We start from the raw sequence: 27,912 nt of genomic DNA, 5'->3' as shown, positions 1-27,912 counted from the left end.
CTTTCTGAGCAAGGTCAATATCAGTTTCTGGGATGCAAAATACCTTTCCCCAAAATAAACCTCCCCCTTCGAATACGTTCACTACTGACAAGATTAGCAAAGGACACTGCTTCTGAGCCAGCTCTCAATCCTGCACACTGATGTGGCAGTTCCTCCTGCTGCTGTTTTCCAGGACATTTCGGGGGAAACAAAACATAGACGTGATCAGGGATCACAGCCCAAATACTTCTCAATTTGATATCCATTATCTTTTTTATTTTTCACTATAACAAGTACTAATGCTATATGAAAAAGTGATATTCACTTCATTTTCCCATGTAATATAATGGGAAGGAAGAACCCAAGACATACAATAGAGCCTAGTCCAAAGTGGGTACTTAATAAATATTTGTAGAATGAATGAATCACTAAGTACATGTTCTGTCTTTGAGATAGCAGGACCACATTCCACTGCCTTCTCTGAGTCCCAGCCACCTCCCGGGTAAAGAAAATTTGGTGGCCATTGTCAACTTTCAAAATCTATCCCCAGGGATAGATTCACTAGACGGTCTAGATCCATAGAGACATTTGAGTTGTCTTCCTCCTGACACAATGGGCACTATATGTTACTTAAAATCTATTTAGCTTTGAGTTGTCAGCTACATGGGAAAGGAAAGATGACAATACCATGCAAAACAGGAATTCATCAGTTTCAAACAGCAACATGTCTACTTGTTTTGCAGAGTGGAGCCCAAATCCATTTTTCACCTTTAGGTCCCTCGATGAAACATACTCTCAAAATAGAATCAGAATTTCAGAACTCTCAAAGTACATGCTTGACTGTTTTTTCCTTTCCCTTCTAATGAGAATGTTGAAAACCTACAAGAAGTGCTCCACAGAAGTACTAACGATTTGTTTCCTGAAAGGTTCCAACTGCCCAGTTAGAAAAGCACTAATGTGTCATTCTGATTTCCCCAGATGCGTTAATAAGCTCCTCATCCTTCCCTTCCTTCCACCGCCTCTTCGCTGGTTGTCTGATGACTAAAATAACTGGGTATTCCAGAAACACTTCTGTGCAGCTGGGGATGTAGGAGAGAATAAGAGGTTAAAAAAAGAGCACAGAAACAAACAAAACCTCCTTTAGCAACAGAGATGCATTTTCAGCTTATTAGACAGCTGACTATTGTTCAAAGAACTCCATGTTTGCGTGATGGCTTTTGGATGATGTTTTTTTTTAAAGAAGATATCCAGGGTCTTTTATCGCTGTTTTAATGCAGTTATTCATGAGCGCTCTTGCCAAAAGCGATACTAAAATCCTCCATGTGTTTTTTTTCCCCCAATCCTACCTAAGAAGGAAAAAAACTGACATCCAAGTGTGAGGTTCAGAACTTGAAGAACTGAGTCAACCAGAACTCCACATTCTTTGAAGTCTCCAAGCCTTCTGCCTGCTTATTAAAAAAGACAGGCTAAGGGAAAAAATGCTAAATAGTATGAGAAACAGATTAAAATAAACTAAAGTCTTTTCAGCCTTGTGATTCTATGACAAATACAGATTTGAAAACCAGGACAGGCAGTTCAAAACATCAGGGTAAATCAGCCAACAAGCAAACACTGCAACTTCCTTCATTTCCTAAAGCTGGTCTTGTTAGTCCAGGAAGTGCTTTTAGACGCAATGATAATAGAGAGAGGAAGGCCAAGCACAGCCCAGCAGTCCTCTCACCCCCAGGCCCTCCCAGGACTTGCTACTGTCAAACGAGTGCAGGGTTTCATTGAACAAAGTCACCACAGATTTGCTATATCCAGTGCAGGGCTCAGTTCTGGAGAATCAGCTCCTGATAGAAAAGTCTGTGGACCTCAGAGAAAAAAATCTCGTGTACCCTTCATCAAAGGCAAGATGAGGACCGGAAGGTAGAGCGTTTCTCAGCCACATCACCTCCACTTCCCCACAGCCTACCTGTGACACTTCTCTGGATGGGCTGCAGTTTGCTTCACTTCTGGCCCCTCCCTATGTCAGCAGAAAGAGGGGGAATAAGGAAATGCCCTGTTATGCCCTACAGTGCTTCCCAGAGAAGCCCCATCCATGCACATGGGATGAGGCAGAGGAGAGCCAAAGCATGGCATTCACGAGCCATCGCCAGCAAGTACGAAAGGCTAAAACCAGTATGGGAGTGAGTATGAATGAAGGCGCCGGTTCATGCAAGAGTATCCCCTGTCTACTTGTATTTCCAGATAGGGCATTTCTACCTGGAAAGTCCACCAGTCCATATTAAACCATGGGCCTGAAAAGCCTCAAGGAAGTAGAGGGATTCCAGGAGGAGTTAGGATCTGTGTCGCAACACTGACACTAACTCACTCCTGGGAAACCCATATGGACACACAACATGAAGGACATTTATCAAACTGCGAACAAAGAAAGAGAGATGGGCCGAACAATATCAACCAGGTTAAAATAAGAAAAAGGAAATAGACAGGCATTAGCTTTTGGTTTAATTGCAAAATATAGATTCTTATGAAATGGGAATGATTTGCTTCAAAGATGGAACTGAGCTATTATAGAATCAGAGGGCAAGATGCAATATTGAGAAATCATTAGAGAGCCTACCTGCATTCAGGTGTGATCACATATAAATGATCCTAGACAAGTTAATGAGGCCAGTACCACTGATGTCTGAACACAGCTTTTCAAAGTAGTGTGAAAACTTACCTTTTCAACAGCAAATGTTCTTATCACATATTCTGCCAGTAGTTCTGTTTCTATTAGGGTAACTTTAATATCTTTATATATCTCTGTGTCATCTGGCCAGTATTTGCAGCATTTGACCTTTAGAAAACACAAAGGAAATAAAGAGTTTAGCATGTTTTTTTGGAGTTCCCCAAATGATGCATCACAGTATGATTTATAGGATAAAATTTGCACACAAAAACAGAAGTTAAGCTGCACAGTCAAGAGTAAGGTTTATTTATTTAGATCACCTATGCTTTCTTTCTCTCCCCTGAAGAAAGCAAAATTTGAATTACGGGAGGAGTGTAGCCTAGGAAAATGGTCTAAAGTTAACAAATTATATTTATACTGCAAAAATCCCAGTTACAGTAACCATTAATTTCCTGTTTATCTCTACTCAGGGAATGGCTCGGAAAAATAAACTATAAAAGGTAGTTTGCAATATTTTAGCTCCTCTGAATTTTAAATTCCTCCTAGTTTCAGAAATCGATTGAACATTTTTGAGGAAGAGTGAGAAGGAAAAGCAGAGCCAACAGTAAAGATTAGAAATTTTTTTCTGAAGAAGGAAGTAGCTAGGTATTTTTCCCAAGTTAGAACTACAGATTCGTTTTAATTTAAGTAAATTCAATGTACAAAACTTGGTAAAATATGAACACAGTCTTTCCATATTGCTGGAAGTCTCTAATCTAAGGATTTTTCAGGTGGAAGACATTTGCTAGACTCGGCCCCTCCTAGCATGGGTTTTTTGTCCTGTAGCTCTTCTCGACATCGGCCAAAGCCGGGGATGAGGGAAGGGCAGAGGAAGCTGTCCCCACGGCTCTGTCCTGAATTCCTGAGCCTCATCCACTCCTGTCCCCACTCCTCCACGGATGAACTTCTGTACCTCTGGCCCTGTCTCTCCAAGTGCTGATTCTGATGTCTAACTCCGTTTGTGGGCATTTCCCTTGGGGGTCCTGCCAGCACCTCATAGGCAATATGTTTGAAAGAGAATTCTTTGTCCCATACCAACTGCTCTCCTCCTGACTCCCTATGTTAATAACACTTTGATTTCCTATCACCCAGGCACAAAACCTGGTGATTCCTTCTCCAAAACCCAACTGCCAAGTCTAAGAAGTTTTTGAAATATCTCTCAAATATGTTTTCCATCTTTTTATTCCCTCTGCTACAATCTTAGTTCAGGCTCTGGTAACTTCCTGCATGGGCATTTTATACAGACTAGTACCATAAAAACCCTTCCAAAGTGTAATCTCAATGGCATTTACTTGCTCTGCTCAATAAGTTTCTATTTTGAACTACTGCCTGTGAAATTAAATAGACAGTAAATTTGGCTTGCCATGTAAGGATCTTTTATTTGGCCACAACTAGCATTTTCATCCTTATCTTTTACTACTCTCCTGTCTATTCACATATACTTTATGTTCAAAGACAAATGGTTTGCCCCAATCCCCAAACAGACCTCATGATCCAGACTCCTACTCATGCCATTCCTTCTGTTTACAATGTTCTCCTCCCACCCATACTTTCCCAGCAGAAAATTTTATCCATTCTTCGGAGTGCATCTCAAATGCCACACCCCTTCAAAGTCTTCCTCCATAGATGTGAGCTCTCTTTTTGATCCTCTGATAAAATGTGCATGTTCTGCTAGTACAACACAGTTCTTATACTGCCTGATACCTGCTTATTACCCGTCCGCATGGAAAGGGCGTTATATTCTTATTTCTGCAAACCCTGCGACATCCGGCTTGTGTCCCATACACACTGAATACGTAATAGATATATGTTGAACTGAATTTCATGAAGAAAATCATAGGATTAGTGTAGGAAGGAAAATTCTAGATTGGGAAAGTTTACAAAAAGAAATATGGACCAAGGTGACTTTTTCCAAAATGCCAAACACCTTAGTACACCAGTGTTTCCAGTGGTGTGTGGCTGGGCATTATCTGAGCTGCCTCTCTGGGAAACTTTGTGGCAGCTGATTCAGCGTGGTGCCAGGGGAGCTTTGTTACCTTTACTCGCAAGATGTAAGCCAGACACATCTGGAGTTGGAGACACAGTGCAGCATAAGACAAAGATGGCCCTGCCCAATTAAATTTTTAGTTTCCTCTGGGAATCGTTTTCTTTTTCTCATGGGAAGATTATCTGTGACTTGATAGAGTATAAATATTTATAAATATTATGGCTTATTCGTATTATTCCAAAGATTTACATCATGAATACCTGTGCTAGATCTAAATTATTCCAGAATAAGGGAGATCTATAATTTCTCCCGTTCCTTTCCTAGATGTAAAGTGAATCTGAGCAGTTCACGCATATTTGTGGAGAGGTCTAATTTGATAGCAACCCTAATTTCACTTACAGAATGTCTAATTACTTTCACAGTGCTAATTAACAGATGCTTCTATGGTACATACTGGAGTCTCTACATTGGGGGACTTGCCTTACCTTTCTGTGACTTCAGTTATGCAAGCAGAGGGTAGTGGATACAAATAGAGTATACAAGCGCACTTTTAAAATGAAACAATTCTGGATGGAGTGAATACATAATTCAAAAACCCATGTATCTCTGAAAATTACAAGAGAACAAACACATGCCTGCAACCTATGTTAACTAGCTGTATCTTATCTAATAAAAGTACCTTATTAGAATGCAATTGATGTAGGACATATTGTATGGTCACCTGTTCTTCCATTTTAGACTCCTTACCCTTCCAGCCCCAACTTTTCAACAAATATCGGCGTGGAGGCTTCAACGCCCTGCAGTCAGAGAAACCAAAAGCCTCTGCAATGTACTGAAGGCTGAGTTTCTCTTTGGGACTCTCTTTCCATTTCCCTAGGGCGAGCTCGGGTTCCACGAGAAATCTGGCCCGCCCGCCGCCCCCCGCGCGTGGGCGGCAGGAAACAGCCGCGAGGGTCGGGAGGTCGCCAAGCGCCTGTCACTTGAGCCGCGTCCTCGCGGGACAGGTGCCGCCGCCCTCCCAGTGAGGCGAGTGAATGATGAAAAGCGGTCTGCGCCCAACCGCTGCGTGCTAACTCCGCGCCGTCCGGATGCCTCAGATGGGCGGTAATTAGAGAAAGGAAGCCTGGGGGTTGCTTCCTTCCAGAACGTGTTTATGGGCAGAGCCTTCTCCTGCGCAGAGGCACCTGGCTGGGCGGGCCCAGAAGAGGCGGACTAGCCATTTCGAATCCCGCCCTCCCCATCTCATCTCCCAGAACATCCTGAAATGGTTTGCCACATCTGTTTTTAGCCTACTAAAAACGTTTCTAAATTGGGTTCCTTTTAGTGTCTTTTTAACTGCTTGGACTTGTGTCAAATTATTATTTTGCTTAAAAAAAAGAGAGGAATGTATGTTTCTTTCTGGTGCAGACTTTCCATGCCTGGGGAGTCTAGCACTTGAGTAGCCTCCTGGCCTCTAAGCTCTGCATCCAGAGATGTTAAGACCAGTGGTTTGGGGGTGCCTGTTGGAACCCACAAACTGCAGAACCAGACGCTGAACCACACTCCCCTGATCGTGGGTCAGGCTCGGCTGCCTCCTGTGGCCCGGCGCTACCTGCACAGCTTCTAGGAAAGGCTGTGCCTCCCATGCATCTTAATCACCTAAGGCAACAGCCTTCAGTCCAGAAAGCCAGGTCCCAATCAGGCTCCGCTAATTACCTGCCCCAGCGCTGGTTCCACTGGGCCATCAATCAGGCGCGGGCTGCTGAGCCCTGCTGCCTGCCATCACGGCAGGGCTGCAGGGGTGCGTGATGTGGTCCCTGCCTCAAACGGGGAATCGTTGTTGGCTTTAAAATTCGCATTTCAACCAAGCTCCCAGGTGATGCTGCTTTGTCTGCAGACCACACTTTGAGTAGCAAAGATTTGATGGCAGAGTCTGCCTCTCTCCTTAAAGTTGCAATGAGCTTGGGTACATCACTGAGTTTGCTCAAGGTTCCTCACCTATAAAGAGGGGATGAATTTAGTTTCTATCTCAGGGTGTTCTAAGATTAAATCAGGGGTTGCCAAATTGGTCTGCATATTAGAATCACTTGGGGGGTATTAAATTCCAAAGCCGAGGCCACACTCTAAGCCAACTAAATCATCATTGCTGGGGTGAGACTGAGGCATCCAGAGTTTCTTGTAGCTCCCTACGTGACTCCAAAGTACAGATGGGTTTGGGAACCCCTGAATTAAGTGATATGATGCAATTAAAACATGTGCCTCAATGCTGGTTCATTTAACTACTCAAAAATGGAAATTCTTATTTTTATTAAGTGATAACTTTGTGATCTGGACTGTAGGTGACCACAGGAGTTGAGAGGGCCTGGAGAGGTGCACAGGGTTTTCTGGAGAAGGAAGAGGGAAACAGTGAGCGTGACTGTGCATGGTTTGTGGTGGGGAAAAACCTGGGCAAAAACAAAGCAAAGGGAGACTGGAGCGCTTCCTGGAAAACTTTCCTGCAAACCTCACTCCAGGGACTGAGAAGACGAGAGAGAGCAGTTGGCAGGTCTGTTCTCTCACGAGGCTGGTTTAACTCCCAACAGAAATTCGGAAATGGCATCTGTGATTTGCGGGGAGGAGATTCGTATCAAATAGAGCTGTGAGGAATCACAGCGACAGTCAGTTGCCAAACATTCACTTTCAAGATCATTACAACTGCCATACGCAAGCCTTCTGTGATTGGATTTCGCTGCCTGGAATCACTGCATCCTCACAAACTGTGGCTTCACTTAGTAACTCAGGGAGAGCAAGTGATTGGCCTGAGGGAAGGGAGCCAGCACGGGCCAGGGCTGCCCTCCATCCTCCTCATTCCTTCCATTTCCTCGTGTCCTAAAATGAAGAAGTGAAAAGCAGGCCCAGGGAGGGCGAGTGACTTCTCCAAGGAATAAGCTGGATGGTGGTGAGGGAGAGGCCGCAGACCCACGCTCCGGCCCCACCACAGGGCTTTTTGGGAGGGTAGAACTCAAGGCGCATCAGGCTTTCTTCAGTCTTGCCAGGTCTGCCTTCAGGAGCAGATAGCAAGTAGGAAGCCTTGAAATGGCTTCAGCTACTTGCCTTTTGGGGGATGAGTGAGGGTATGAGGGGTGGAGGGGCAGGAAGAACAGAAGCACACTCTCAAACCATCGTTCATTTCTGTTCCTGACCACGCATTGCTGTGTCTCCCCTGGTGCCTGCCACATCACCGGCTCCACCGGTTGGCAGGAAGGAGGCTGGGGAGAACGTGCAGTCTGTTTATGTGCACTGGGCATGGGTCCAAGGACTCACTGTGCTCAGAAACCATGATTAGAAGGATTAAGGAATTGAATGTTAGCTTGTCAACTGGGAGCACCATAGTGTGATCTAATAAACATAGCTTTAAAGGGGTAGAAGGAAGGAAAAAGAACAAGGCACTATTATGTTTTGATTCCGCCAGGGGTTTTCCACAGACTTTTTTTTTTTTTTGAGACATCCAAAGAGAGAGTGACCACAGTTCTATTGAGTTGTGTTTGGGCCAGCTGAGGGCAGCTTTGATGGAGACATTGGATAGCAAGAGCAAAAAGCCTGCTTGCTACGAAGCACAGTTACCGACAAGAACCCTGGCCAAGAGCAGCTGCCAGCAAGGGTTCCAAGAGAACAGATATACTGCATCCAGATTTTTTTTTTTTTTTTGAGGAAGATCAGCCCTGAGCTAACATCTGATGCCAATCCTCCTCTTTTTGCTGAGGAAGCTTGGCCTTGAGCTAGCATCCGTGCCCATCCTCCTCCACTTTATATGGGACGCCGCCACAGCAGGGCTCGACAAGCAGTGCATTGGTGCACGCCTGGGTTCCGAACTGGCGAACCCCGGGCCGCCGCAGCGGAGCGCGCGCACCTAACTGCCTGAGCCACCGGGCCAGCCCCTGCATCCAGATTTTTTTACAGAGCTCTCACAGCAGTGAAAACATTCACTCATTTAAATATCCTGAAAATACAGATTGCTTTGGTCTCAGTGTGATGGCGTAAGACGGAAGAGCATTTGCTTTTTGTTCTTGCTAACTTGTGATGCTGTAGCCAGCGACGGACACCTGGAGCCTCGGTTTTCTCCTGCGTAATATGGGATAACAGCATTGACTTCCTAGGGAGGGGGTGAGGATTAAATGAGACAATATACGTACAGGCTCTACATAAGCACAGTACCTGGCTTCTAATCAATTTCCTCGTTCCTCCCTCCACACCTGCTTCATTCGGGCCTGGGGCCTCCCTTAGGCAACAGCCTGGGTGCCTATTTCAAAACTGGCACTAAATGAAGAACTTCTGGAGGTCTGGATGGTTTGAATTTTGGAAAACCACTTCATAGCCTGAGCAAATCCCTCTTTCACACCTTCAGGCTCCTGTCTAAAATTCTCCCTCGCAGGGCTTCCGGTTTTCTATCTGGTCTTCCAATTACAGCTATTAATTAACATTATTAACTGATGGACATACAATACTTATAATACGGCCACATTCACATCCATAACATTTGTTTCCCCAGCTGTGCAGAAACATGTGGCCTGATGCCTCCTGTGGAATTTTAAGCATCACCTTATAGTCCACACAAGAAATCTATCTTGTTACTTTTCTCTCTTCACCTCATGTGGATGGAAAGGGTCATACCCAACGAGATCAGAGAGCATCTGCGCTTTGAAGAAACACACTTATCCTGACTGCTTCTTCCCAATCTTATTCAATAGGTTTGGCTCTGACTTTTAGCCAATCCCAAAATTTAAGTCCTCTTGCCAAAGGAGGGAGCTTTGCTATCACTGAGGACAATAAAAATTGTGTGCCACATACTCTAAACATTATTCTGAATGAAGAGTTTCAGAAGTCTTTTGAGCAATGACAGCATTACTGGAATATATATGTATATCAATCACCTGAGGTACAATCAGAGAAGACGTTTCCTAGAGCGATTTCTAGTGTATCTTTGAGAAAAGAATCCATGTTTTCTCACACTGGCAGTCTTCACGTGTATCAGGGTAACAATTTAGATCTATGTAGGACTTTACAGCTTGTAAAGTTTCATGTCTCTTGACTTGGTGCAAGTCACAGAGCCATTCGGGCCAGGCCACAGGAGGCTACGATCATTCCAAGGCGTAAACTTACTGATTACATGCCACCTCACACTGATTTTGTGGAGGACGTAGTATTATCCCTATTTTCTGTATTATCCCACATAATCTGAATCTGGGAGAGGTTAAGAGACAGAATTGGAAGATTTAAGAGATCGTGGCTGCATCGTGGCAAAGCCTGTGTCGGAGCTCAGGGCGGTGACGGGCAGGCGGCCCGGGCAGGCATTCAGACAGCCATGAAAGCCCAAGACGAGCAGAGCCCAGCCCAGGCACAGCTGGGACACAGAGAGGCATGAGCTATGGTCTAACGCTGGTGAAGACACAGACATGTCAACAGCAAACCTAACGCAGGGCAGAATGAGAGGCAGGCTCAGAGGTCAAGAGTACACTCCCTGGAGCCACACTGTCTGGGTTCAAATCTTGGCCCCATTTATTGCTATGTGACCTTGGGCAAGTTACTTAATCTCTCTGTGGCTCCATTTTCCCATTTGTACAATGGAGATCACAATAGACTTGTTTTGAAGATTAACTGAATTATTTTTTGTAAAGCTCTTAGAACATGCTTGGCACAAGTACATGTTTGCTAAAATTAAAAAAATGAAAACTGCTACTGGAATTCAGAAGAAAGAACATTAATTCTAAGGGAAGAGATTCCAAGCTTCATAAGGGAGACTGTGATACAGATGAGACCAGAAAAATGAAGTGCAGTTTCCGTAGATGGAGAGAAGGGGGAGGGCATTCTTGTTGAGGAAGTTGGCAGAGGGCATCTCAGGGAAGCCTAAGTGGTCCTGGTCCCTGTCGGTGTGGGCCTGGAAGGATGGGCTCCCCCCACAGCAGCAGGAAGCTGTCCCTGTTTCATGATCTTCAGCCCCTTCTGGCACTTTCCTGGCTGAACTTCACTAGCGCTATTTTGAAATAAGAGGAACGGTGTTGTGGTAGAATGTGTGTGTGTGGAGACAGGGGAGAAGGCATGAAATGGATTTCTGCAGGACTGGCATTTCTGAAGGGTGCTAGTCCCTTTGAGTGAGTGCACGTATTCACTGGAACCACCTCGGGGTTCCGTGCAGCCGAGCCAGCTGTCCTGCTGCAGGACTGGCATTTCTGAAGGGTGCTAGTCCCTTTGAGTGAGTGCACGTATTCACTGGAACCACCTCGGGGTTCCGTGCAGCCGAGCCAGCTGTCCTGCTGGGATGGGCTCTAAGTGCAGAGTGTAAACTGGATGCTGGAATGTACGTGTGAGTGGGCTGCACATGGGGGAGCTAGGAGCAGTTGATCGCCCAGGTACACGTGTCAGGCACCTCCATCACCAGCTGCTGAGTAGACAGCTGTGGCCTGTTGCCTCAGATGCAAGATGGGGTGATCACCATAACAGGTATACCTCAGGGCACCTAGAACAGGTGAGCTCAGGGACTGGGCCTTTTGTGTCTCCCAGGTTGCCAGGATGTGACCTCTCTGGCTTAGTTACAGACCTGGAAACGTTCTCGAAGCACACCACCCCTAATACACACACACACTTTCTGCTAGGTAGAGGGATAACATTTTTTTGTGTGTGTGAGGAAGATCAGCCCTGAGCTAACATCTGCCAATCCTTCTCTCTCTCTCTCTCTCTTTTTTTTTTTTTTGCTAAGGAAGACTGGCCCTGGGCTAACATCTGTGCCCATCTTCCTCCACTTTATATGGGACACTGCCGCAGCATGGCTTGACAAGCGGTGCGTCGGTGTGCGCCCAGGATCTGAACCAGCGAACCCCAGGCCGCAGCAGCGGAGCGCATGCACTTAATTGCTTACGCCACCGGGCCGGCCCCGATAACATTTTTTTTTTTAAGGACCACTGATAAAGAAGGTTTTTCCAACCTTTCTTAAAAACTTATATTTGATAACAGCGTGGTGTAATGGAAAGAGGATTGGCTGGCGTGCAGGAGGGCGTGTGGCTAATTCTAGCTGTGTTACAATCTAGCCACGTGACCTTCTGCAAGTCGCAGAACCATCCTGGTCCTCAGTTTCCTTTTTTGCAAAAGAGGATGGGAGACCATATGGCTGTTAAGATTATTCTGAGTCTGGGAATTATCCAATTACATGACTCTAGAATGAGGTTCTTTGGAAGCCGTTTAGCATAGTGGTCAGGAGTGTGGTTCTGGAGCCCCAATCCCAGGCCTGACGTTTAGCTTCATGACCTTGGACCAGTTTCTTAACCTCTGAGAGCTTCGGTTTATCATCTGGGAAACTGGGATAACAATAATGCCTACATCACAGCGTCACCGTGAGGGTCTAAAGATCCATTTCTAGGGTCTTTAGTGAGAAATGGCCCTTCACTGTCAGTGGTGGTTGCCATTGCTGCCATCTTGCCATTGTGTCAGCACCTCTCTTATTAAGACGGGAAGAGTTCACAGTACAGAGCTCCAGCTGTTCTGTTTCTTGTAGCAGCTCACACCTTATATGGTCTACACAATGATGAGGAAGATAATGAACTCTAATTTCAGAAACACTAATTTGGGCTAAATTCCTCTGAGATAGTCTGAGGTGCACACTTGTCCCAGTTAATCTTGTTTGGGAGGTTAACGGCTCTGGGGTTAAGGTAAGCACAGAAGAGGAACATCCAGAGGCACTGGCCCCCAGTCTCAGTATCTTCACCGCTGCTACTGCCCTCTTCCTTAGGTTATCACGGGAACTACTATACAGAGCAGAAGACTCTGGAGAAGAGAGTGGCATGAGGGCTGACCTGCCTCATTCTTGACTGAGCATCGGACAAGCTGTCCTAAGTATGTGGAGTATGTGATTCAACCAGTTGAATGGATTACAAGTCCTACAAATTCACTCTTGATTTTGGATTCTCTACCCCACATATCAGAAAAGAATCTATCTTTGGTGAGATGAATATAACATCTTTTTCTAGAATACAGAATTCTTTGTCCATCTAGAAGTTTAAGTGATAGGGGTTCTGTTTCTATTTCAAAGTAGACACTCTGAGCTGAAAGATGTTAACCCAATGTTGGGTTTTGAAATGTCTATTTCCCCTTACTGTTCATTTCCCTTCTTCAGGCAGGATTCCTCCACTATGTCACTGGTCTCCTTCAGTTGTTCCCTGAAAGGCCCTGTTCTTCTTAGTAACTCCTAGCAAGTGATCCAGTGAAATCCTGGTGGTTAACACATCTCCACTTCTTATACTCACCACTAGCCTATGCAACCTGTCCACTTCTGTAATCTGGCAGCTCTCTCACAGTTTTCACATAACGTTACCCAATACATATTCCTAATCCTGAGGTTTACAGGGAAGGAAGTAATTTACAAGACAGCTTCTTGTCAGGTGTGAAGGGGGTTCTTTGATGGGATTTTATATCAGATAAGTGTCCAGAGCTGTCGCACATTCTCGTGGCTAGAAATCCGGGCCCAGAGGAATGAGGCGGTGGCTTACGCCCTGAGCTGTTGTCCCACTCTGGTCTTAAACATATGGCAGATACTTTCGGAGAAAACTTTCTGAGGCAGTGAATTCTTGTTGTCTCTTAGCTTACTGAATTACATTCTTCTGTACTGAAATTCCTTAATTAGTTAAACTAAAGTAGAGATACTGATGTCTTACCACTTGATTAATCTGAAAGAAGCTGTAGACAGACTATAAAACTGCTCACTGGGTTATTTTGCCTCTTTGGCCCCCTTCTCCTGGGAGGCCCCCGGTATTTACTCACATATTTACTTAGCCAGACAATCAAAAGCCTTCAGGGAAAGGCAGAGCACAGAGGCCTAAGATGAAGTTAGCAGATTTGGAAAGTAAAGAAGGAAAACAATAATTCTGCATTCAAGATAGGATATCATTTACTGTTTTTCAACAAATTATTCAAGAATAGGATATACCTGCAGTGCAAAGTGGGGGAAAAAACACCAATTTTCAAGTGCTCATGTGAGCAGAACAAAGGAGGAGGGCTAGCGCAGCTTCGAGACCATCCCATATTGCATCCAATTACCCTGCCAAGCAACCACAGATGTATGCAGCCCAAGCAGCTACAGATGGGACTGGGGCCTTGCTATAAAAACTCGCAGGCTATGAGGCATTTGTCCTTGGTACACTTGTCCATCTGCCACACATTCAGGCCCCACCCTCTTAAGCACTTTATAGACACTAAGGCAGGTGACCACCTACATGCACCCCAAAGACAATGGCAGAAAAGTTCAAGGTGACAGAGTGAAACAACAGAGGATCCCAGCCCAGGCCAGTAAAACGGTGACTCTACAGGAAGCCCAGACACAGGGGAACGTGAGGATTTCCCAGGGCCAGGCCATTGTGGCAAAGCCGCAAGAGTGTCTGCTGAAGGCTTGACACTGGTGACCATGGAAGCAGGCACCCAACACAGTCATCTCCAAGGGTTCAGCTATAGAAATATAAGAGCTGATGTGCACACAGCTCACAGTTACCTGGGGAGCCAGGAGAGCGGGCTCTGAGAAACCCTCGTCATCTAGACCTGCAAATTTGCTTTGATCCTGCAATGTCCTGCCACTGTGGCAATATTAGCGATGGCTGATACGAAAGCATCAGATGACTTACAGCACTAAAGAATTGTCTCCAAAGCTTGATTTATAATTCATCAATATTTGAGTAAAAGTGATGTTGCTTTTTTTTTTAAAGGGACACAATAGATTAGGCTGAATTGCCAAGAACTTAATACAAAAGGGTTTCTTAGGGGGCGGCCCCAGTGGTGTAGCAGTTAGGTTCACACATTTTGCTTCGGCGGCCTGGGGTTCACAGGTTCGGATTCCAGGCGTGGACCCACACACTGCTTTCAAGCCATGCAGGCGTCCCACATATAAAGTAGAGGAAGACGGGCACGAATGTTAGTCCAGGGCCAATCTTCCTCAGCAAAAAAGAGGAGGTTTGGCAACGGAGGTTAGCTCAGGGCTGATCTTCCTCAACAAAGAAAAATAATAAAGGTTAATTAGGTAGGCTAAATGTAGGTATATTTCTGTCATATCAAACAGATCTGTAGTGAACTTCACTCACATCCTCAGTGATCGTCTTATATATACAGGTGTGACTTTAGATTTCAGTCTGTTCTCCCAACATAGAAGAAATCAAGGGAAGGAGAGCAGTAAACAGAAATTCCCCTTTTATGAAATAAGTTATCTTGCACTAGCTTGTAGGTTCCTTTGTAATTATTCTTCCATCTCTTCAAAAACATTCACTGAATACTTTCCAGTCCTTTCTATGTGTCCAGCCTTTTGGGACTCACAGACGAAGTAACCTGGCCTTTGCTCACAGAGCCCTGTGGTCTGGTCAGGGAGGGCAAAATGGTAACTAAGGAGGTTTTGTTCTTTCTTGTTCTTTCTTGTATACAATTGTATGTCGTACCTCTATAATTGGATGTAAATGTCTTGAAGGTAGGGATCCTCTCTTCTGTTTTTCTGGCCTTCACCTACAGTAGGTTGAGCCCTCACCTGATACCCCATGTTAACTAGTTGCGTGTGTACCAGGAGAGCCACAAGAGAGATGAAGAAAGACTCCAAGGGATTAAGGTTTCTAATGCTGACAACAGCAGAGAGGCAGCGGGTGTGAGCAAAAGATCTGAGACTGAGATTGTCTTCCCCATGGGAAATTCATTAATTCACTGTGACAGCTCATACAGAACTCAGAAAAAAAGAGACAATGGTCTGCACTTAGAGCAAATGGTAGCTTGCTATTCCCAACAAGGCAAAGAACATTTCTGAAACTAAAGTAAAGATGTGTAAGCAAGGGAGTATGAGTGTGTGTGTGTCATGCATACATTTGGGAAGAACCTTTTATCAGGTACAGGGAATGTGGAAGTTGTGAAAGAGACCTAGTCTGGTACCCAGGTAAGCAAATGTGAGGGAGGGGAATAGCTAGCCTTAAAAAAATGCATGCATGTACACGTGCATGCACACACACACACACACACACACACACATTTATTTCAGGAACACGATCAGAGTAAAGTTTACAGAAGTTGGAGTTAGCATTACAGATATGAACTTTTATATCAGAAACCTCATTACTTTAAGCTTTAAAAGTCAGTACTTAGTATTTAATTAAAATACTTAATAAGCCTTCAGTAAGAGTGAAGTAAACATTATGTGGTTTTCTCCTTGCTTCATTCTGAGCCTCTTTATTTTCCTTTGGTCTCACATTTTTCAAAATCACCATCCAATTTAGTAGTCAATGAAGTGTTTTCTAGTTAAATGGATTTGTTTTACAAATGTATCTGTTTTTGCATATCCTTTATATCACAGTTTATCTTGCAATTAAATAGATTTGCTATTCAAATTGGACTGATGGACATTAAATGACGATGACTGTTGATTTTGGAGGGGGTAAAATAACTATTTCTGTGCACAAGGAGATCTTCTTCCAGATGCAAAAGTCATACTTGCAGTTACACAGAACAAAATGGGGTGTGCACAGACATCTTTATTAATGTTCGTAAGAGTTCTCCAAAGGAGCTGTGTTCTCCCCACGACCCCTTTCCTACTGCATGCCAGAAGAGGCGTGGTAGCTGATCACCGCTTAAAGAAAGAGCAATGTGCTTGGAAGGTGAAGTTGCCTGATTATGCCAGTTGATAAACCAGTGGATTGTTACAGGCAATTTTAAGAACTTTTGAAAAGAATATATTCTCTCAAAATCGTAGTTTACTGTCGTCAGATTAGATAATTTTCAAAAGAAGTTCCATAAATGATAGACTGAGCATCTTTTATGGCCTGCGTAAATTAAATATAGTTGGAACACAGACAGACTTCGTCTCGTCAGTACCTAATCGCACACTGCGATACTCTGCTCCAGATCTTCTGCACCCTCGTGTGCAACAGTGCAGAAGAAACCGGGGCCACGGCTCTCTCCTAAGGAAGTGAATCATTCCATTTGAAAATCCAGCCTCCACACTTTTCTCCCACTGCTGGTATTCAGAGCAGACACAGAGGGCGCCAGGAGGGTCCAGAGGCCACGCAGATTAACCAGAGCGGGGCTGCAGACGCATCTGTTATTCAAATGGATCTCTGAGCCAAAAGTAAGCAACGCAGAAAAATATTCTTCATATAAACATGGAATGTTCAAGTTCATTTGGTCAACTTCCCTTCATTTCGGGGAGCTGTAAGCTAAGACTTGGAGGCGGGAACTGGTTTAAGTTCACTGAGAGAGGGCCACGACGCCCTAGTGTGGTTACTGTCCCCCTCAGAGTTAGTTCTGTGAGGGCTCCGCCGCTGGCTGTCCCAGGATTCCCACGCACGCAGGTCCTGCTGCCACAACTGAGTCTTGTTTGTATCCTCCCCTGTTCTTGTCTTCTCCCCAGTTGAGGAGCCCGCCAGCTCCTACTCCAGGCCAACCCCTTCACCTGGGTTCTCCATGCCTCCCTAAAATCGCCGTTTCTCCCATTTCCTCAGGTCTCAGCCCACAGCCTTGCTCCTGTCTTCACCCGGAAAACTCACGTTATCAGGAGAGGGTGCCATTCCAAGTTTGGTGTTTACGTTTTGGTGGCATTTATTTAACTGCATCCTCATCTTCCTCTGTTCTCCAGGCCCAGAGGAAGAGATGTCATTCTTTATATGGCTGAATTGAAGACCTGCACTCTGGGGCCCTTCCCTCCTGCCTCCTTGGGAAACATGCCCTCTCAGCTGTCCACTTTCTAATGTTCCAACCTCTCCCTCTCTCCTGATTCTTTCTTTAACACATAACATTTTCAAAGATCTTCCACCTTTAAAATATCCTTTGATTGTAAATGCGCCCCTGTCCACAGCCCTATTTCTCTCTCTTCCCTTCTCAGCTAAGCTCTGACAAGTTTAAACTCAGTCTATACGTGCTCATTTCTACTCTTGCCTCTGCAGACTGCCTTCAGTCCACACCATTTATAGTGAATGCATGTTGTTTTTTGGTCACTCAACATCCATTTCATCCATTCCTCCTTCCTAATACGTCTTTGACTTCCTTTTAGGAAATTACTTCTTCCCCATTTGGTGGCTTGTCAATTAGGGGCCTCAGACAGCAAGGGACGCGCACATGAACCAACCTGGGGAAGTCAGATGCTCTGTTCTTGTTATTTGAATCCTGAGCATAGTGAAAACAGCCTGGAATTTGTTGGCACTCACCCTCTTAGCGCCAGCACCTTGATCAGAGTGTCGCTGTGAGGCCCCTCCAGCCCTGGAGTTGGTGCCTTCTTTCCTGTTTGTTTGCAAGCCTTATTCTTCACATCAACATTTTGAGCTCCTTATGTTCTTCCAATAAATCTCCCTTTGGCTTAAATTAGCCTGAGTTGATTTCTGTTGCATACAATCAAAGAACTCTGATAGGACATCCCTCTGAAACTACTCAGGCAGAAGGTTACCAATGACCTTTTCCTTGTTAAATCCAAGGGCTATTTTTCTGCCTTTAGATTACTTACTCTCTCTCTGCAGCATCTCCATTATGTCCCTTTCTCCATGTCACTCCCTCACTCAATCCTTCAGGGGCTCTCTGTTGGCCACAAGGTGAACCCAATTCCTCAGGTGCCTATCTAGCTCTCTATGACAAAGCCTCAGTTCTCTCCCTAGTTTTCCACCTCTCTCCATGTTCCTTTTGAACACATTTGCAGTTTCCCTTAGGAGTCCTGTGTTTGCCTGGAACACCCTTCCCTCCCTTGTTTGCTGATTAAATCCTATTTGTTCCTCCACACTCAGGCCCACACACTGCTTTCTCTGGGAAGCATTTATTGACAAACCCCTCCAACCTCCACTCCCAGTCTGATGTGGTACCTGTTTTATGAACTGCCATAGCACTCTGTGAGACCTTTATCACAGAACTTGAACACCTTGTTTGATTCCCCATTCCTGTGGCCAGGGCCACACTTAATTTCTTTGTAGCCCCAGCCTCTTGTGTCTACACACATTGACCGGTGTGTAGCATGTGCTTGTAAACTGAAGGAATCCCCTCCCACCTCATCTGTGACTTTCCTCTGTCACCTTTTCCCTTTCTTTTCTTGTACTTTCAACCTCTGCTTCCAGTTACACCTTCTTTTCAGACTCCCAGTTATGCTCATGTCTACCCAAACACTGCGAACACACACACACACACACACACACACACACACACACCCCAACTGCCATAATCACACCTCAACCCTGCTTCCCTTGTACGTGCTGCTCCATCTCCTTCCTTTGATTCAGTTCTCCAAGAACAAGCTATGCTGTTGTCTTTACCACACGCGTAGCCACAACTCCAGTGCCATTGGGTTCACAGTCCTATGACACCACTGAAGCCGGGTATGTACCAGAGGCTTCTTGGTTGTCAAGACGGAATCACTGCAGAGTTGTGAAGAGCATGGGCTTTGGGGCTAGAGAGACCAAGATTTAAATTCTAGTTCTGTGCCCTTAGCCAAATTATTTAACCTCACTGAGCCTTAGTTTCTTAATTTTGAAAACAGGAATCTTCATGGGTATCTCATGGGGTAGCTGTGATAATCAAGAGAAACAAGCTTGTGAAACCATTTAGCAGAATGCCTGGCACAGAGTAGGTGCTCGACACGTTTTGTTACCTATCTTCCTCTCCTGAGTCCCATGTACCCGGCCTCTCTGTGCTTTGTCACACTGCTCGCCTTCTCCTTCTTGCTGAAACCCTATCCTCTCCTACTTCACATGCTTCTGGGGTCTCTTAGTTCTTACCCTATTTCTCTCGCTATCCTTTCTCAGACTCCATGCCTAGCTCTTCTTCCCCTATCTGCCCCTGGGTAGGATATTCTCCAGTGCTCTGTCTTCAGTGCTCCTCTTCTCTCTATTTTTCCCAAGAATGCCATGTTTCTGACACAGTGGTTATCATTTCACATTGTACTTTTTTGTTTGCCTGTCTTTCTATCCCTTAGACTGTGCCATGTCTTTTCATCTTGCTATCCTGACTCTAGCCCAAAGCCTAGCACACAGTAGCTGCTCGGTAAACGAAGGGAGAATCTCTCATTTCATAGCTTGTCTCTACGTCTTCATCTCACATGTCCCTCCTAAACTTTCGAGAAAGCCCACATTATTGCCCATTAAGCATCTCACACTCAGCACGTCCAAAATGAATCATGTTGTCTTTTTCCTAAACCTGCTCTTTTTTGGGGGAGGGGGAAAGGATACTCATTCTTGGTTAATAAACTTTATATCAATCCAAGTCACAGTGGTAGAAACTTTGGGTCATAGTCAACTTCTTTTCCCTTATCAGCATCCCCAAACAACACCCATATTATGTATCTTCCATAAATTCGCAGTGCCATTGCCACAACTGAAGCCACATCCTCTCTCAGCTAGAGCCTTGCTCTAAGCTCACTTGTCTCCATGCCCTTCTGTAACCTTTCTAAACCTTTCTTTAGTGGCTACTGGAATTGTCTTTCAACAACGCTAATCAGAACATATGAGTCACCAGCTCAGTGCCTTCCATTACAACAGACAAACACACCTCCACTTCTGCTTCTACCTCTGCCTCCTTCTGGAAAAGCATTTCAGACCCCCACTGACATGGCCTCAGCTAGCTTCCAGCTTCAGAGGTCACTATGCTTCCCCATCAACTCTCTGACACAGCCGCACCAGACCACTCACTCTTTCCCGACCTTGCCATTCACTCTCCTTTCTCTGTGTTCTTCCTAAAGTGGTTATTGTCTCATTCTGGCCATTTAAAATCCTTTCTCCCAGCTCCTCACCACCTTCTCCATGAAGTCCTCCTAGATCTTCTTATGCAGAATTAGTCCCTCTGCGAGTGCTCTGATCATTCTAACTTACATGTGTTATAGTTAATTGTTTAAATGGTTCTCTGTTACATATTTTATGTTCTTTGAGGACAGGTGAATTATAAATATCTTTGTATTTCTTAGTGCCATGGATACAGTAAGTGTATCATTAAATGTTGGATACATTGTGCTGAAAAGCAATTAGAAAGCCTACTTTCACGTTAATTTGTGAACAAGACAAATCGGCCTCTTTGGTTGATTTTCCAACTTTTTACAGAGGGGCACTGAGATCTTTGAGCAGAGAAAACCTCAAAGGTTTGGAGGGGCAGCTAGGACATCATCTTTCCTGGAAGACCTGGCTGGCATGGAGGGGTCTGTAGAGGGTCCCTCTCCTGCTGCTGATGGCTCAATCCCAGTTAGTACCTGGTTTCTTGGGTGTTATGCTGGGGGAGGTGATGTGACGTGTGGCAGTGCCTGGGTGGGAATCGTCACAGGCTACAGTGTTGACTTCATCTTTTTTCCAAGTTTTGGGTTAAAGTTATGGAGAGTGGTAAGGCTTGAATCAGTTACATTAACATGATCGTTGAAGTGGTCGACAGTAGAGTGAAATGGAGAGGAGTGTTTGTTGAATGAGTATAAGCTAATCAAAGTTTAAGACTATAATTACTTAGGTCACAAAATATCAATCTTAAATATCCAGTTCACTAAAAAAGATCTATGAAGGGCAATAGCGAGAGTTCAAGACAGAAAAATTTCAGCAATGTCTATAAAAAGAATTTATCTCTTCCCTTTCATGTAAGAGTTGGATGTTTTGGAACAACTCAAGAGATCTTGTAAAAAAAATAGTACTATTATTTTGTACTGTTAGGCATTATCCACATTCTTCTTACTATTAAGCAATACTTCCACATTTTATCCAAGGCCGACCTTGCCTCTCTCTTGCTTCTTCTATTCTTCCTGGATCTGGTGGCTTTTGTAGAAAAACAGATTTTTTCTTGTATGTGACAAGAGCAATTGGAATCTTAATATACCTTCCTTGCATGTGAATTAGGTTAATTCTGACGTCTAGCATTCATCTTAAACTTTTTCTCTTTCATTACTTTTTTAGTGATAAATGTTGTGAAAGGAATTACAGGTCAACATCCTTGGGTAGATAATAATCTTTAAAGCATCCATTTAGGGGTTCCCTCCCATCCTCTGTATTGATAGAGGTTAACATCTCTGGTCTCTACTTCTCTTACCTCCAAAACACTTCATCATCTGTTATCAGAACTATTCCGGGTAACAACAATAATTTTCCTACAGGACTATGAGACCTCATTAGGACTTTTAATAAACAATCACATTCTAATGAGGTCTTCAGAAAACTGACTAAATATGTTTAGAAATCATTAGCTTAAATTACCACTGCAAAAGTCTCCTTTGGGAGTCCCGCAGACTTGGTTATGAGACTTTTGGCAGATGGAGCAGTACAACAACACAAGTTTCTGATCTCCATACAAACAGTGTAAATGGGAATGCCTGGGAAACAGGCGACTGGATAAAAAGCTAAATGTCCCTCAGGCAGGTTCATTAAAGAGAAAAACAATCACAACACATTCCAGTGCAATTTAAATGCCAGGTGTGCAGCCACGGGCAGGTGCCAGGAAAACTGACAAGGGTCCCTTCCCAGAACACACAGGCTGAAAGGGGATGCTCGCTGGTGACAAGGAAGTCTTAGATAATGACAGCTCCTGGCAGATGTAGCGGGGACCCTGCTGGAAGGAGTGCAGTGTCCGTGTCTTCTGCACCAGGTGCTGCGGCACGGAAGGCCTCCCAGTGGCTCCAACACCAGCAATTACAGCCGCCTAATGTAGAGTGCTTCGGGCAAACATCAGGGAGAGCGGGTTCCCAGCTCTGACTTAATGAATCGGCAGCAGTCTGTGTAAACAAACAGGCCTCCGCCCAGCTCATGCCTAATTCATGACGGACACACCATGTGCAGTAAACATGTTCAGTGGTAGTTCCTGCCCTTAAAAACCATGTCATTTTGATTCCTTCCGTGGTTTGTTATTGCTGTTTTTAAGCATGGAAAATGGGGAAGTCGTCTCTAAACAAATGCGCAGGATTAACGATGGGAAACGGCCTGGAATAAGGTTAGCACCTTTTCCCAGAGGGAATGTGACCTCTTGTCAAAACCCCCAAATCACGCCAGTCGTTTCAAGGACAGATGCCATTACATTCATTACTAATTGAAGACAGGCCCATCCCAGGGGCTGGGGGTGACGAGGTGAGGACTCTTCAGAGCTTACCACACCCCCACAAACCTGGTAAGGATTTGGAAGGATTGTTTTTTAATAAGTTACCAGACCTAAAATTATTGTGTCACTTTAACCCTATAGGCTTCCATTTATGGGTAAACCTGAAACCTAGTCACCCTCTCCCCATCAGCTGCATACTGTTAGTTGGAATTTCCACGGTTATTTGTCAGAAGGACTACTTTCCATCAAAAAAATCAGCAGTGACCACCCTGTATGGGACGGGTCCAGTGCCTGATGGAAGGGACAGAGACCACCCCTGCATGGCCTTTTTATTTTCTGTTTTTCCAAAGCAGGTAACTCAAGATGAAACCCATCTCCTTGCAAAATGTGCCATGTCCAAGAGACAGTGGGCTTCAGTGTGTGCAGCTTTACTGTAGAAATTGTACAGCACAATCTTCTTTTCACCTTTTAGCCAAAGACCAAGCTGTCCTCACCCTTCCTGAAAGTGAAAGGTTTATCATATGAAAAGAGCCTACCTCCTGAGTCACTGAGTCTGGAGACAGCGGACTTTGGAATTTTAATTAAGCAAAAAATACACGAGTGCCTTTATTTAAAAACAAATTCAGTACTAGTTGTTATTTTTAATAATTATCTACTTTTCGAAATAATTTACCTTGGGATTACTTTAAGTGAGCTCTGATGCAAATACATAAAATTTGAGGTGGTGAGTAACCTTCCACGAGCTCGGTCATTGTGAAAGTAAAGCCCCGTGAGAGCAGTCTCCAGATATCTCTTTCTCCTTATCACATGTAAGCAGTCAACATGTACTTGTGAAATGAATGAAGGATTCAGAATTAATTGTACATTTCAGGGGAAGAAACTCAAGCACATAAATACAAACAAAATATTTAGCTTAGCTGTTTCACAGTTAACCTAGCATATGCTAATGGCTCTCTGACACTAATTTGGAAGGATTCTCATTCATTCATCTCATTGGGCATTTACTGAGGGCCAGGAGGGAGAGACCAACACTTGGTGAGGCTGTCTCTTCCCCTAAAGGAGCTTGCCTTCTGGGGGAGCTAAAACATTTTTTTTTGGAGTTGTCATTACTGTTTTCATAGCAAAAGAAGGTAGATTTGGGGTGGGGAAGAAAAAGGAATTATAGACACCACTGTAGATCTTAGGTTTGTTGGTGGAAAGGTAAAGGTTACATTAATTCCTATATTCAGGAAGTCCTCAGGATGGGGCGGGAACTTCTATAACCACTTCACATGTAGAAACTCACTTAATCTTTACAAGAACCCTACGAAGCAGGTGCTATTACATCCCCACTGCCCAGGTGAAAGGTCGGCGGTGGGAGGCTCAGTGACCTCTTCCAGGCCTGTCACAGGGGGAGCAGCTCCACTCCAGGCTCCAGGCCAGCTCCCCTGCTCTCACTGTCTCCCAGCAGAGAGCGAATTGAAAGATATAAATAGTTTTTATACTTTTAGTACCTAAAATACTGCTTTGTAAGTTTTTATACTTTACATAATGGTCCCGTAGTATCTGCCCTCCTGTCTCATCATTTATATCCTTTGTTGTACAGAAAATTTTCCTGTCTCATCATTTATATCCTTTGTTGTACAGAAAATTTTACATTTTAATACAGTCAAATTTCCCCATCCTTTTCTTAACGTGTTGAATTTTTAGTATCTTTGGAACATTCTTAAAAAAACAAAGGTCATATTTTCCCCCATATTTTCTTCTAAAAGTTTAAAGCTTTATTTGTTATATTTTGGTCTTTATCTGGTATGCACTTTTGTGTGTTTTATGAAGTAGGCTTTTTTTTTGGTCCACATGGGTAACCCAATGTCCCAGATCAACTGATTGAAAAGCTCATGCTTTCCCCACTAATTACATATTTTCCCACGTATGCCTACAGTCAACATCTTAGCTATTTTGATCTGTTGGTCTATTTATCTCTTCCCAATTTATGATACCTATAATATTCCCTTTTCCTATGTCCTTGCCTGGTTTTTATGTCAAGGTCATATTAGCCTCTTAAAATAAAATGGAAGAATGGTCTTTCTTTTATCTTCTCTTAGAACAATTTTTATAAGATTTGAATAATCCATTCCTTGAATATTTAGTAGAACATACCTGTAAATACATTTGGGACTGGTACTTTTCTGTGGTTAAATTTTTAACCATAATTCACTTTTTAAATAATTATTGTCTATTCAGAATTTCTGTTTCTTTTTGAGTCAGTTTTGGAAAATCATATTTGTCAAGAAAGTTAGCTAATTTATCTAAATTTTCAAATTCATTGTTAGTTATTCATAGTATCTATTATGATAAAAAATATTCTGTTCATAATATTGGTTATTTTTGGTTTTCTTTCTTTTACTTCTGATTGCCAGATGTTTGTCTATTTCATGAGTCTTTTCACAAAACCGCTTTATGTTGATTTTTATTATTGTTTCTTTGCTTTTCCTTAATAATTTTCTGCACTTCTATTTATTATTTCCTTTTTCTTTCTTTAGTTGGACTCTGTTAGTCAGTTAGTCTTTTTCTTTTCTAATAACAACATTTCAGAACGTATATATCCTTCAGGGACCATTCTGTTTGCATCCTGCAGGTTTGGTATACGATGCCTTGTGTTCCAGTTCTAAATATGTCCTGATGGAGATGAGGTGTTTCACTCTGACCAGGAGTTAGTGCAGGCGCTTCCTCACCCAGACTCTAAGGGGAGACTGAGGCACTTCCTTGTCATTTCCCTGTGCTGGTGCCAGGCTGGCTTCTGCTGCATTGCCCCTACCCCAGATTGCCCCTTCTCTGAGTGTCTACCTTTTGCGGGTTTTTTTTTTTCCCTAGAGATTCAAAATTATTTTTATTTTTTAACTTTTCCCCAGTTTTATTGAGATATAATTGACATATAGCACTGTGTAAATTGAAGATATACAGCATGATGACTTGACTTACATATATTGTGAAACAATTACCATAATAAGTTTAGTTAAAATCCATCATCTCATATAGGTACAGAAAAAAGAAAAAATGGTTTCATCCTTGTGATGAGAACTCTTAGGATCTACTCTCTTAACAACTTTCCTATATACCACACAGCCGTGTTAACCATAGTCACCCTGCTGTACCTTATACCCCCAGGACTTATCTTATAACTGGAAGTTCGTTCCGTTTGACCCCCTTCCTCCAGCTCCTACTCCCCTCAGGGTTTTGGTTTTATGTGGCAGTCTCAGTTCAAATTCCTGCACAGGTCCAAGACATCATCTCCCGTTCTTGGTGGGCTTTAAAACCCAAGACCCAAGATGTCGAAGATTGAAGCCCCCCCGCCCTCTCACCAAGACCGACACCCACCACCCTGCCCAGCCTCTGAAGGGCAGCTGCAGTGTCCACTCTCTCTCTGGTCTCTACTCCTCACTTTATTTCTGGTCTCCAGTAGTTTACTTTCTTGAGAGCTAAGCTAAATATTTTTAACATACATATTTACATATATATATGATATATACAAACCTATTAAAATACATATTTATATTTTACCTAGAATTTCTAGATTTTTGTAGGAGGAGGATTTTCAGGTTAAGTTGCCATTTTTGCTAGAATTACAAGTATCTCACACTTCTTAATATCTCTCTTCTTCCTGATTTGTGCCTTCTGATACCTTCTGAGAACGCTTTTTTTAGATAGCTTTATGGAAGTATAATTGATGTACAAATAATTGCACATGCTTAATGTATACAATTTGATGAGTTTCCACATATGCAAACATCCTTGATATCATCATCAGAATCAAGGTAATAGACATATCCAGCGCCTCCCAGCCTCCCAAAGTCTCCTGTGTCCCTTTTCTTTTGTGGTAAGAACACTTAACAGGAGATCTACCCTCTTAACAAATTAAGTGCACAATACCGTATTGTTAATGATAAGCACTATTTTGTACAGCCGATCTCTAGAACTTATTCATCTAGCATAACTGAAACTTTATACCTTGCACATCAGCTCCCCACTCCCCTCCACCCAGCCCCTGGCAGCCATTACTGTACACTCTGCTGCCAGGAATCTGACTCTTTTAGATTCCTCATATAAGTGGAATCATGCAGTATTGTCTTTCTGCGACTGGCTTATTTCACTTACCATAATGTCCTCCAGGTTCATCCATGTGGTCATAAATGGCAGGATTTCCTTCTTTTTTAAGGCTGACTGAGAATCTTAAGAGACAACTGCTTTATGGTTTCTGCCCCAATATTTCAATTCTAGGCTAACGTCTTTGCTGAGGGTAAGTCTCACGATGTCAACTTCTCTTGGAAGTACTGGGTTCTTCTCTTGAGTTGAGAGAACCATGGAATGAAGCCTACTATAAAACAAAGCAATTGCACGCTGTGTATTTTCTCATTTTTAAATTTCACTTTGGAAATAATGCTAGAGCATACCACTACTGAGATTAGAACTATTTAGGTGTTTCCTAGTTAAATAAAAATAGCACCCCTCAACAGTTACTACAGATAAAGTAATCCCAGACCTGGGGCAGATTATGATCTCCCTTTCACAGATGAGGAGACGGAGGCACAGGAAAGGAAAATCTCAGCAAGAGGAGATGCTGGAATTCTAACCTGAGGGTGGAAGCCAGGGCTGCACACTGTTTTGAGAGTCAATTTTGTCGAGTTAGGGAATGTAGTCATGTCTAATGCGGCACGCATTGAGTCTGGACACCCAACAATCATCATTCATGCTTAGAGGTGTTTTTGTGTGCTCAATATAGCCAGATAACAACTGCTTTTAAATCTTGAGTGCCTTTCCTGTGTGTTGCTATCGCAACAAATGAAAGCAATTCAGGCTACGTTTACTGATAATTTATAAGCAAGTGCAGCAAGTGATAAGAGGAACTGCAGTATTTAATGTTTTCTGGAGTACACGTAATACTTCAAAAGCTCACTCCGGCCTTACTTTGTACTACCAACTAAACAAGGAATCAATGCCGGGTGGGTGAATGGCCGACTTACCCGCCCCACCTCCACGAGGTTGGTCACCATTATTATGCTTGCGGTGTTTTCGTGCCACACCATCCTCCAGAAGTCATAGATGGTCTCTTGCATTGGTCCTGCAGGAAGACATAACAGAGACTTGTTTTTTCTTTGTAAGTCTGCAACAGGAAAATTGCTGGGGCTTGCAAATAAATGTATTAATACCCACATGTGGTTCCCTCACTTTTTACATGGCCATAGCTCTCCTTTCTAGTGTCAATGCAGAACGGTGTTCTTTCTAAAAC

At 43.6% G+C, this 27,912-nt stretch overlaps 1 protein-coding gene across 2 annotated transcripts in view; it reads right to left on the bottom strand.

Moving 5' to 3' along the window:
* The window catches only part of PTPRM (protein tyrosine phosphatase receptor type M), a 771,664-nt gene that overhangs the window by 29,294 nt on the left and 714,458 nt on the right, over positions 1-27,912 (bottom strand). For both annotated transcript variants that reach the window (XM_087438889.1, XM_004421085.3), the window contains 2 exons: positions 27,647-27,744; positions 2,684-2,800 (listed from right to left, as the gene is read on the bottom strand). In XM_087438889.1, coding sequence (XP_087295015.1) covers positions 2,684-2,800; positions 27,647-27,744 — 215 coding nt within the window. The remainder of the gene's footprint in view (positions 1-2,683; positions 2,801-27,646; positions 27,745-27,912) is intronic.

The sequence above is a fragment of the Ceratotherium simum genome, chromosome 14, assembly GCF_057802395.1.
Source record: "Ceratotherium simum simum isolate JZ-2026a chromosome 14, ASM5780239v1, whole genome shotgun sequence".
Lineage (NCBI taxonomy): Eukaryota > Metazoa > Chordata > Mammalia > Perissodactyla > Rhinocerotidae > Ceratotherium > Ceratotherium simum.
This window is presented reverse-complemented; position numbering and strand designations above follow the sequence as displayed.